Source organism: Neodiprion virginianus, chromosome 5, assembly GCF_021901495.1.
Source record: "Neodiprion virginianus isolate iyNeoVirg1 chromosome 5, iyNeoVirg1.1, whole genome shotgun sequence".
In the NCBI taxonomy this organism is placed as follows: Eukaryota; Metazoa; Arthropoda; class Insecta; order Hymenoptera; family Diprionidae; genus Neodiprion; species Neodiprion virginianus.
This window is the reverse complement of record NC_060881.1, coordinates 27,717-39,566: the sequence shown is the minus strand read 5'-3', so window position 1 is coordinate 39,566 and position 11,850 is coordinate 27,717. Positions and strand designations below refer to the sequence as shown.

The following is an 11,850-nucleotide window of genomic DNA, read 5'->3' as shown; positions in this document are numbered from 1 at the left end:
CTAAATGAGTTGGCATTATTCGAATAACTGTGCGATAGATGTGGAATTCACTTAAAATTGTTTCAAGTTGAATCTGCAGTAGGTGTGATGAATCTGGTAATTACAAGCTCATCCGGACGCCTTTTTACTACCTTCCAGGTTAATAAATAGGCAAGCTTCTTATCGAGGCAAGATCTTCCGATGACCTTTTTATAACTGCAGGCTGGTTCGAGACGGTCCTGTATAACAGATTGCTGATAACCGCCTAGATATAGGTATTTTGGAGACGCTCGAGCGAAATACTTTGGGCGACAATAGCTTGCGGGAAAAATGCGGCAAGACATGGAAAACCTGATCCACGCAACCAGGCGGAACGGTCAAGTGCAATAAGTTTCTGGCAATATCAGGGGGAATATAATATTTTGCTTTAATTAGTACATTACAGTCTGTTTATTGTCAATCTGAATTCATCTCAATTGCTGAGAACACATGTTGCACATGTTATTGATGTTGCATGGTCGTCAGAAATAAAATCCAGCATTCGGTTGGGCAGGAGCGGACCGCCCTTGCCGTAAAATAATTCGAAATTCGGCCAGCTGGGTTCAGGTATTTTTCAGGTCATTTATAGAATACCAGCCGTCCAACCCCTAAACGAGAGAGAAACGTTTTATGCGGGTTCCAGTTAACGTCGGCCCCATCGTTTACACTGACTCGAGGCCAGTATAGGTATTCAATAAATGACGCTGTAAGTGTAAGAGGTATGTACTAATAATAAATACAAAATCTTTGCTATTACTGTATTGAACATGCTCACAAATTTATTTCGAATTGCAGTTACACATTGACACCTATGCGTATAGAATCTATTCGGTACAAAAATTGTAGTGTATCGTGAGTAGTTGATGAAGTCTACCGCTGACACAGGTTGCTCGGGGTAATTTCAATCCTCACGCCGTGTTGAGCGGTGTGGATCGGTCTCTACCGTCTGTGTCAGATGTCCCCGTCAATAAACACTCACGATTAGCGGCACGCCTTGACAATACACCATGACGGATATTTATAATTACTCGCGAAGACGGCAACTGATCGGGTGCATCAACACCAGACTATCGACATCTTTAAGGTGAAATGCTCCGTAGAATTGGTCCGAGTAGGCTGCTCAGTCGTAAGTTGTGACTGCAAAAACATTTTTTAACCATTAGAGGATATCGTATGGTAGTGTATTATTGTCATTTAAGCTGAATGGGAGAGCTGCTGTGATAGGTATTTTCGAGCACGCAGACACTAATTATATGCACGAGAAAAGTTCACTTTCGGGTCATGCTCATATTGGAAATATTCTGCACGCGGAGAAATGCAGTCCCCCCGTCCCTGGAAGAATCACGCAGCACAGCAGTTGTGCAAATCGAATGACTAACCTGTGGATAAATTTTTTTTTAATCGGCTTTTGGGTCTCCTCGATCGTTAATGGTTTGTGCGATTCCGTACTAGCAGTTTCCGGCTTCAAGGGGGCGTCGATTCCCTCCTGTCCAAAACCGAGTATAGATGGATCCAGTTCTCCAGCGAGGAGAAGCGCTTCCGCCGGGGCCACAACGATAACGACGCCGTCGACGTGAATGCGAAAATTTTTCGTTCCGTTTTGTCGTTGATCGTAATGATCACCCCCGACGCTTGGCCTTATCGCCGTTATCTCTTCCGCCGAGAATTTGGAAGATTCAACTCCCGCGTCCGTATCTAACGGGTGACTCATCGCCTGATACAGCAAGGCCAGCAAAATGAAGGCTGATTTGAATATAGTCGTATTAATCATGTCAACGTACTTTTGAGCCAGATCTCGCCGACTCGTGATAAGAATGTCCAAAGTTACACTTGTTCGTCAGTGTACGACCTGATCGGACGAAGGATCGACGCGAATTGTTCTAACGAACCTTGGAAACCTCATCAGACTGATTTCATTCCGGTGCAACCGGGATCCCCACCCCATCCCACTCCTGCACCCCACCTCTACATCCCGTAGTGGATCAACCAGCTCCGTGAGTTCAAGAACCCAGGAGTCATGCATGGCCCGGAGCAGCCTGGAGTAAGGTAGAAAAATTCTTCAGGTCTCGGCTACGCACCACAACATTTGCAAGTATAGGTATACCGTTTCGCGGATATCGATAATTCGAATTCGTTAAACAATTCAACACGAGTCACTGTGGCATGCAGCCGGGATAGGCGATTTTTTGCCAGACCCAAAGGAAACGGTAAATGTAAATCTCACAGCATCATGCGACTTGCAGAATAACGGCTGCGAGTAAGATGAGAAATGATTTGCGAGAGGGCAACGTCCTGACATGGCCCCACGCAGAGTTCGATTCCCCGTTCTTCTGCCATTTGCCACCGCTCCATTCCATACTTACTGCAACCCGTTGCCTCTGGCCGCCTTGCCCTTGTTCGCTGCGTATTCTTTCCAGAACCTGTGAGACGTAGGTATGACCGCGTATAATACCTTATTGCGAGTGTCAAAGTTCCAGCGTACACGTCCGTACCCCATACGCGTATCCGCGTACGAGTATATGTTATTATACGATATCATGTCGGATGCACGAATCTTTTACCAGGCACGGTTATTGACATCATCGAAATACCAAACTATAACTTTTGTCCAAGCGATTGTACGTGCCGAAGATCCCAAACTAAGTTACGGATCATTGATTCATTCACATCGTGCATTTTTTACGCAGGAGGCGAAGGTGAGATAGCACCGGACTGTGAGGCACAACCGGCCGGCCAATAAATGTTGGCCAACTGGGCGGTTCCTCGTCCAGGCGAGTAATACGAAATGGTATGCAACGCGTGGCTCCCTTGACAGCGACAAACAACCAGGAGGGTGGGGTAGATCCAGCCCTACCTGTAACAATTTTATAAAAATTAAGATTCAGTACAAATGGTACAAATGTAACTATGGAACTTACTTCCGACTGATGAAGCTTTACCTACAACTTGAGCTTTTATTCACATACATTAATAGTAATATAGGTATATGCCGCTACAGCAAATAGATTATAGCGAAAGAGCAAAAACCCATTTTACATTCATTTCGGGCAAATATTCGCCGAAATACATGTATGATGAATACATGTCTCAGGCCGACACATGTGAATTTCCGAGGAGAAAAAGTCTCTTTCTCACGTAGCCGAACATAACTACTACCGAAATGCGAATTTTTCGGGGCGGAACAATCCGGTATTTTATCGTTCTTTGGCGAATATACGCTGCATTCCGTTTTATCTCAGTCATCTCGACTCGGAACTGCGATTTATTTATTTTTTTCGCTGACAGGTCTTGCCCGACCCTACTGGTTGTTTGTCGCTGTGAACCAGACCATGTTGCGTACCATTTTGCAATACTCCCCAGGACAACGAAATACCAGTTGGTAAATTTTTATTGGTCTACCGGTATCTTGCCACACAGACCTGTGCTGCCCTACCTTCCTCTATAGGTATGCGTATCCCTCATCGTAACTGCTTTTTAAAGATCGACAATATATATACCTTTGTATGAAACTGACATCAGTTTTACATCTATCTATCTTATCTTCTATGTATGATACATAGTAAGCTTATTCATAATTACTTGTCTCATTTTCACCATGCTCATGCATTCTGGTTGTTGTTGACAGCCGGGGACTCCTCCTGACGACACATCTCATAAATATTGTAATTATTATTCCCCACCATCATATAAATGTACGCATATGTACTGATACTTTACATTCGGTATTCATTTGTTTCATCCTAGTACATGGATATCAAAATTTGTATATGATCTGGGATATCTTTATAATACAAACGTTAATTGTTTCTCAAACATTACTTATCGACTTTCAATCATCAAACTCGCCAAAGGAGCGAAAGGATCTGATTATTCCATGTAAATTAAACTTGTTTAAACATGTATAATATTGTCAACTATTCCTGCGGGTATTAGGATCTTGTTTTCATATTTATATTACTTATCCATTTCATTAACCGATCCAATTCACGAAATATTTGTTATAGCCTTCAATCCAGGCACAGTCGAAACGGATTATGGGTACATCAAAGAATTAATTAAGTACATCCACACATCAGTGGTTATATACTACCGTCATTCGAGGGCCGTGTAATTCATTGCTGGGGAAGTGGCATGCATATAAATACTTTACGTACGTTGTAATTACCGCACTTACGCATAAACATATATTTTACAATTTCATTTATTATTTCATGTTGCATACATTACAGTAGTCGTAGTATTGATTTAACTTCGACTTTTCAGCTAGAAAATGAACGCACATACCATCTATATTTCAAAAAACGGACCCCTCTGAGCTTCTTGAGACAACGTATCGGGACTTGCGCCATTAGCACGTCATCCCAATCACAAAACGGCTCGGGGCCCGTTTCATGAAACATTCACAGTATGACGTGCATCAATAAAGACAGTTGACCATAAAATTATTATATTAAAACTGAAGCTTGAAGTAAAATGAATATAATTAGCTTGATATTTGAAACTATGAATCGAAGCGGGACCGTTAACTCGAATTCCAGCTAATAAAAGCGTCACATTAACTGAATAACGAACTGCGAACCGTAGATTTGATTGTGACGATTATTCATTAGAAAAAGAGAATGAAAAACTTATAAATTAAAAAAAAATAAATAAATTAACAATTAAATAAAAATTAAATTGCTCACTCAGTTGACAAACGAATGAAATAAGCAAGTAGGTTTGACCTACAGACTTTAATGGTGCGACATTACATGCTACATGCTGATATACTATTGAATATGCTATCAGGCTGATCGTAAAGCCAGAGTACCTACTGTGTGTATTATTGACAATAAATCAACGTCATGATCGGATGCACGCTTTACAACAGCCCTGCGTCTCTGTTGATTTTCAGCGGTCTATATCGATGTTTTTGCAAAATCCCAGTGAAAATTTAACGAGGTTAAATTAATTGATTTAACTTTTTACTCAAGCTAACAATTACATCATTATAAGTAATATAAATTATAAATCGAGTATTTAATTAAGCTAACACGCGAGTTTGGTGCTGTAAAAGAAATTGAAAAGGAACTTTGAAACTTGTATGCACGAGTTAGTCGAAAAATGGTTGACAGATGCCGTAACTGTTTCGGCGCCTATACGGTCCACAATCTTCAATTGCCGTTCCTATAAGAGTTAGACGATGATCGGCAACCAAACCAACTTCGTTGTGATCGCCGGAACGGCTTTGCCCACCGTTGTCAAAATTTCCGGTTTCGAGATCTCTATCCAGACTCCTCCGGGAGATTTCTTGCTTCAAGGACTCCTCCGGCTTGTCGTGGATTAATAAATCTGCTGCGACATTTTTCCACTGCAAACTCCTTGCCTTTGCCGCGGAAGGGTCTCTTTGTTTTAGGGTCTGTACGATCACAGCTGTTGCCGATCCCGCTTCTTGCTCCTGCTGATCCTCGGCGGAAGATAAAGAAATTTCCAAATTTTTACGCGGCAAATCCTGACGTGCATTTAACGCGGGAAGAATATCGGCCACATTTATCGATCCGGCATTCTTCAGGTGTGTAAATCCGGTGCGATCACGACTGTTGAGCATAGTCAAATAGGTCTCTAGTCTGTCGCTCGTTCCCTCCGTGGGAGAGGTCGAACTCGATGGTGTGGCTATGAGAATGAGGATGTTCTCAAGCTTCGCTGCCAAATTGATATCACCATCTTGGCGTTGGTCGTACGTTGTCGGGGCGGCAAGGCTAGCGGCGATACAGTTGCAACTCACCAAGAGTATAATCGTAATTTTAATCATCGTATTTGCATATACGTTGCGTCTGTGTGTGTGTGTGTGTGTGTGTGTGTGTGTGTGTGTCGTTTGTCTGTTTGTCGTAGTATGCGTGAAATAATTCTAGATATTACTCCGTGGTATATAGGATGAGGCGATTGTGCACCTGATCGTCAGGAGGACTGGCGAACAACGTTTTCTTATTCCGAACTGGGTGAAGTTTGAGCAAAGACTGATGTAGGAAAGTGAGTGGCTCCGCGGAATTAGCTACCTCTTCAAAAAACGCGCAGAACGCCGCGCCGGGGCTGCTGACCTGAACATCGAGGACTAGAAGTCAAGCGGAGGGGGTATCGTTTAATATCTAGTCTGGGTATGTGGTTTATGTTTGGGTACACATGCATATGTATATAAGGCGTGTGTGTTTGCTCACAAGTAAACACGTAACAACGAAGTAATATCTATTATCACTATAATACAACGCAGTAACCGGGCGCCTTGTGAGATCTTCTCAGCCTGCAATCATGGTATAATGTGTGTACGTAGATTACAGCTTGTTGGATAATTCTGTTTACATCTTATAATTCAACAGGTTAAGGGGAGCGCCCGGTAAAAGTGCCAAGTCCGGCATTTTTCAATAGAACTGAATGCGCATCAGACTACCTACTCGTTTTCAGGCCTTGAGAACCACGCGCAAGCATCTCAAAATTGAAAAATGTTTTTTCTTAATGCGTGTTTTGGTATTTGATAGATAGGTCTCAGACAGTGATACTCGCGCTTATTCCTTTTGAGCAAGGTGTCGGGTTGTCACACCGATTATTTTTAGGATTCCTAGCTTCTGTACGAAGAATGCCTAGGATCGTTTTTATTCTTTTATGGCCCCAAATCTGAAAGAAAAAATCAAAACCCATATTTTACCCTATTTCTTGCGTTGCGGTCAAGTTCTATTGAAGAATGCTAGACTTGGCAATTTCACCGGGCACTCCACTTAAGTATACCATCCTTGCGAGTGACTATTTTATAATCACTCACGCGGGTATTATTTTTTATATACGTACAGATATGATAACAATTAAACTAATGGACAGTCACATGGCTTCGGAATTCTACATACCTATAATGCTATACATGCAATCTTATGCTACTATACATATAATACAATGTAAATACCATTCCTCGTCATATCCTATACAGCATCGACACCAGCTTACCGAGCGCTGCAGGTGTAGGTGATTCTTATCTCCTCGGCGCCAAGGCATGCACGCGTATAAAACGTTGATTAGGTCAAGTTTCAACGAGTATCGTTTATCATTTTAATACAAGTTTCTCTCCTTTCCCGCAGCAGTCGAATATTCAAATAACGTTAGATCTATTGCTACGATTATTCTGCATTTTAAAACTCTCGTATATGCTGCCGGAGAATCTGTGCTACAGGTTTCATCTAAATAAATATTCAATGACTGACGCGTTCTTTTCACCAGCATCTTTATTCCATAGTAAATACTATTCTATCCAGTATAATAATACATATCTGACACAGTCTGCAAGTATGATATATTCAAATTATAGGATAATTCGGAGCATCGGCGTTACTCGATCCAGAAACGTTATCAATTTTCTATACAGTCCCTCGATAGCCGTTGTGCTGTTGCATAACTTCCGGAGTCAGTCTGATTCCAAATCTGGAATAAAAGAAAAAAAGAAATACGCTCGATTAATATACTTATTCCATATAACAATATGCGTGCAAATTTTGCAGCAAAACTAGCGCAATGACTGGAAAGCATTGCTAGGAATATTAGAACAAGCTGTATCCTCAATTGCTATCAATATTCAAGCAAATAATTCTAAGCAACGGTACAGCTATGGCTGCATACCAGGGTATTTCAGAAAACAAAAACAATTTACGATTTTCCACCGTGGCATCCTCTAAAAAGTTTGTTTGGATTAAGAGAATGATTCTGTCAAAAGATGAGCGTTCCACGTTATGTGGAATATCGCGATCGTTTGATTTTTCACTTCATTTTACATTTTTCTGAATCTATAAAGAAACACGTTCTAGAACTCATAACACAACAATATATCAACAGGACATGTTATACTCCTAAATTGAAAGTTCATGTGAAATTATAACTATTATATGAGATTGAATCAATAATAAGAAAGTCGTCACGTAAACTACTCAAACATCAACCGGAGACGTAATATTACAAGCGTGGGTCTTCTTTGTGAAGTAAATTGATATTATGATTGATGTAACCAGCAGAAAAGAAAACTTATTTACGATAATTTATAAATTTAAAAAATTGTGCAAAAGTGAAAAATCAACTGAACGCGATCTTCCCACATAACGTGGCACGCTCATCATTTTACAGAATCTATCTTTCAACCTACGCAAACTTTTTAGGGGTTGCCATGGTGAAAAATTGCACATTATTGTCCTTTGAAACACCCTACCTATATGCATACCCATGGAATAGTGTATATATTCGGCTTAGGCGATTATGGCTACGAAATAACAAGAAGTGACATAGTGATATTGGAAGTAAATTCGGAGCCAAGTACTTCTTACATGAAATGGTGGCCCAACAACGATATATGTATAGTAATGATGGTGGATTTTCTAATTCGACGCACGTTCAGAATTAACATTCATTACCCCGAATGTTTCCAGCTCCAACTTGATTTTAACGGTCGACCCGCCGTGGGTTCTGCCTAAACCGGACATGAACAATGTCGGTCATACCTATCGTATGTATATGCCTAAATATTTACGGTATCAACGACGATGCGACTCTGCGGCGGATTTGAGGCCGACACTGTCCTTTCCGGTCCCGTCTGTAGCCTTGATTACATTGTTTCGACAGCTGGACTTGCGATCGCTCAGTGGACGTTTCTGCGTTTCCGGGACGTGCGGTTGATGAAGGATTTTGCTCGTTGGCTGGTACTGCAGCCGCGTCAATAGCTGCGAACACGTTGTTCTTATTGTTAGTCGCCAAATCTTCTCCAAACTTATTAGTTGACTCTGCTCTCATCGTTATAGAACTCGTCGGTGCCGGCGAATCAGTTGATGGTAATTCACTTTCGAACAACGGTTTGATTGCAGTATAATTATCATGCATCGCCTCAGGTGCGGGTGGGACTGATACTGATGAGCTTGCGTTCTCCGTAAATGCAGATTCCGGTTGAACGTCTGCGGATTCTGGTTGCAATAGCGGATGAGCCGTAACAACAGACGCGGTGGATGCCAAGGATGTTGCCGTAGTTGTAGGCCAAGTATGCCAAGGCTCTACAGAACTCGTTGACGAGGCATTGATCGGGGGATCTAACGTTGTTGTCAAATTGCGCATTGGCGGTTTTATAGTGAAGTCACTGTAATCGTAAGTGTAATCGTAATCCTGTGAACAGAAATAATGAAATCAATAATCACAACAACAACATTGATGACAACGACAACAAAGAAGGGCAAAAATATTAGAATATGGGGTACCGCTACCTCGTTCTGTAATTACCCCGTAATCAGCTTCGATAGGGTTGCCGTTCTGCAAGACGGCAACAAGTTGAATATCCTTCAGATCGATGTGGACGTTGAGATTTCCAGTCTGTTGCTGGTTATATGAGGTGCCAACGGGCGCGGCGAGGCCGATGTTTTGGAATATGTCTGCAGCGACGAAGACGATCGCGACGACGGTTGCTAACGGCCGGATGATCATGCTTCTGCAGTATATGTGTTATTATAATCGACAATGTCTAGCTGTGGATTCACAGGAATTTATTACCCATACATATAGGTATCATATATTGCGCACGTGTATGAGCAGCCAACTCTCAAAAATCGATGTACAGTGGCGGGTGTTTATAAGGATCTACGACAAAGACCTGGGGGATAAGACGCGGGCTTTCCACCAGGCGAGATGTTGAAAAATTATATGAATCAGATCGCGAATAACTTGGCAACGCCTCGACGAACGACACACTGGTAACTGGAAGAAGTTCGCTCAACGTCTGCCGAGAAACCGGTACCTACCTCCCGTTCACGGAATCTCCGTGGCTCCGCGGGTTTCAGGCTCTGAATCTTGACCGATGGCCAAAAGGCCATCGGCCCCAGCCAGCAAGCTCCAGTCGCCAGGATTCCTTGACGTGACGGAGGACGGAAGCGGGACGAGTATTGGCTATTGGTGAGGTCGAGGTCATCGGAACTTTCAGCCTTCGGCTATATAAGAAAGGTTTGCACTCACCAACTCACCATATTTATTCCTATAAAATTTAATCGCTTTGAGAAACCTGTAACGAAACCCGCAGACAGGAACGTGCCTGAGTGAAGTGTTATGTATAGTTTAGTCTTAAAATATTCCAATTCCAAGTGCACGTATATTCGGGGATCTGTTACGTGTTTTGGTGATTTTGAAATTTTTTCAATCACCACCCAAAAGTATCGTTGTGCGCCTGGAATACGTCTTTCCATTTTCCATTTATTCTTCAGGTATAAAATAGAGAACAAATCACACATCAGGTAATTTCAACAAAATAAAATGAAAATTGCCCATAAAAAACGTGTATCGATAAATATCATATCGATATTTTTCGAAAAAAAAAAAAAAAAATATCGGTGTATCGATGTATCGATATTTTTGCCCAAAACCAGTAGTCATCGAAACACATTTTCAAAATATGTCAAAATATTGAAGTGAAATTTGAAAAATTGAAGCCCCGTGTAGAAGTTACAGAAAGTTTTATTAACCTATTTATTATTACGATCAATTAAACCAGTATACATCTGATATTGACATCAGAAGAACTTTCTGTTCTAAATCAAATGTTCCATTCGATCTAAACATGCAACGCATGAAACTGATTACTGAGCTGCGTTGAAAAAAAAAATATCGAATTTAATACTTAAATTGATATTCGAAAAAAATACTGATTTTTGATACATCGACAATAATTATCGATCATGATATGAAAAAATATCGTTATTTTGGTAGACCGGTTTACCTACTTTACCCATTTCTATTGCAGTCTCCCTATTACTACTTCGCGGGTCCCCCTCTTAGATCACATAATACTGGAGGTAGCCTCGCGTGTACAGAAAGCGTGGCGTAGGGGTTAGATAGAGCAGTATGCCGTGTAAAACCTGTCTCTATCACTCTACAACCTGGTTGGCCCACACGTTTCCTCTCGGCTAGTGAAATTCAGAGTGAGAGTGATGGAGTAACCAGGGTAACCCGAGAATATGCATATCGCTGTCTCATCGGTATGGCCAGTTTTCGCGAAGTTTACGGCATGGGTAGCTGACTCATAGACTTATTAAATTGAATTGAATTTATTCAGTAAGAAGGGTGTATACATATGGTTAAATACATATCGCCCAGTCTTCTGCGTGAGGAATTTAACCCTCGTGCGCAACTGAATTTATAAAGATAGACTGATCGCTGTGAGCTTCGCTCGTGCCGCCACCTAGCGGTTACAAAAGCTAAACAGCCGGCGTGTTTATTTACATTAGAGCAGCCCCCTGACATGAGCTGCTAATAGTGGTTCGCAAAATGTCCCTCGATTCTGCTGCCAATCTCCACCACTAGTGGCGCTAGTAGTTGTCTGACGAGCTTGCGCGCGGTCAGGGAGGGTAGCGAGCGTGTCGGAAGTTTACTAGCGCCAGGTAGAGGAACTGAAAAATTTTATTAGATCTAATTTCATCTTCGTCTAGCAGTCATGATGCTTGCTGGAGCCGAAAGATAGAGGAGAGATTCTCAAATTTTCAAATTTCATAGGAGTAATCCACAGCATGTCCGATATCGAAGTATGGATACACATTTTTTCAGCTTCTAGAGGTTAACTGCTAGGAATATTTCAGGAGATTGGGACAACTTGACTTGCTGCTTATTAATTTTTATCTTTTCAGCGGAATTGTCAATTTTTTTTGCCCTTGTATGCTCGTGTCTTACATTTGTGACATTTATTTAGAAATAAAAAATTACCGTTGCGTTTGTTCAATTGGCTTCTTTATCACTTGCTTGAAAAACTGACAGTCGCGCAGTCGGTCAAGTAACGTCAGATTATTTCTAATTTTGGAG

General features: G+C 41.5%; 3 protein-coding genes across 5 annotated transcripts; all 3 read right to left on the bottom strand.

Annotated features, from left to right (window-relative positions):
- Positions 1-771: 771 nt before the first annotated feature.
- LOC124305076 (uncharacterized) lies at positions 772-1,930 on the bottom strand. Its single transcript, XM_046764090.1, has 2 exons — positions 1,398-1,930; positions 772-1,155 (listed from the first exon to the last, which is right to left on the bottom strand). The coding sequence occupies exons 1-2, from the start codon at positions 1,787-1,789 to the stop codon at positions 1,098-1,100; spliced, it is 450 nt and encodes a 149-aa protein (XP_046620046.1). The 5' UTR covers positions 1,790-1,930; the 3' UTR covers positions 772-1,097.
- Positions 1,931-4,201: 2,271 nt separating this feature from the next.
- On the bottom strand, positions 4,202-6,031 carry LOC124305136 (uncharacterized). Its single transcript, XM_046764213.1, has one exon. The coding sequence runs from the start codon at positions 5,807-5,809 to the stop codon at positions 5,111-5,113; it is 699 nt and encodes a 232-aa protein (XP_046620169.1). The 5' UTR covers positions 5,810-6,031; the 3' UTR covers positions 4,202-5,110.
- Positions 6,032-7,247: 1,216 nt separating this feature from the next.
- Positions 7,248-10,038, bottom strand: LOC124305169 (uncharacterized). Of its 3 annotated transcripts, none has more exons than XM_046764280.1 (4): positions 9,807-10,038; positions 9,292-9,496; positions 8,555-9,177; positions 7,248-7,461 (listed from the first exon to the last, which is right to left on the bottom strand). In XM_046764280.1, the coding sequence occupies exons 2-4, from the start codon at positions 9,490-9,492 to the stop codon at positions 7,398-7,400; spliced, it is 888 nt and encodes a 295-aa protein (XP_046620236.1). In that variant the 5' UTR covers positions 9,493-9,496; positions 9,807-10,038; the 3' UTR covers positions 7,248-7,397. The 3 variants fall into 3 exon arrangements, with proteins under 3 accessions (XP_046620236.1, XP_046620235.1, XP_046620237.1); XM_046764279.1 differs by lacking the exon at positions 9,807-10,038 and adding an exon at positions 9,565-9,793; XM_046764281.1 differs by lacking the exon at positions 9,807-10,038 and adding an exon at positions 9,589-9,793.
- Positions 10,039-11,850: the final 1,812 nt, after the last annotated feature.

Bases quoted from the DNA above. Each gene is read 5' to 3' on its own strand.
- LOC124305076 (XM_046764090.1), bottom strand. From the start codon at position 1,789: ATGATTAATACGACTATATTCAAATCAGCCTTCATTTTGCTGGCCTTG. The intron at 1,156-1,397 runs GTTAGTCATTCG...ATGTTTTTGCAG, and splicing joins AAAAAAAAATTTATCCACAG to TCACAACTTACGACTGAGCA.
- LOC124305169 (XM_046764280.1), bottom strand. From the start codon at position 9,492: ATGATCATCCGGCCGTTAGCAACCGTCGTCGCGATCGTCTTCGTCGCT. The intron at 9,178-9,291 runs GTAATTACAGAA...TTCTGTTCACAG, and splicing joins CTATCGAAGCTGATTACGGG to GATTACGATTACACTTACGA. The intron at 7,462-8,554 runs GTAAATATTTAG...CTTTTATTCCAG, and splicing joins GTCGCATCGTCGTTGATACC to ATTTGGAATCAGACTGACTC.
- LOC124305136 (XM_046764213.1), bottom strand. From the start codon at position 5,809: ATGATTAAAATTACGATTATACTCTTGGTGAGTTGCAACTGTATCGCC.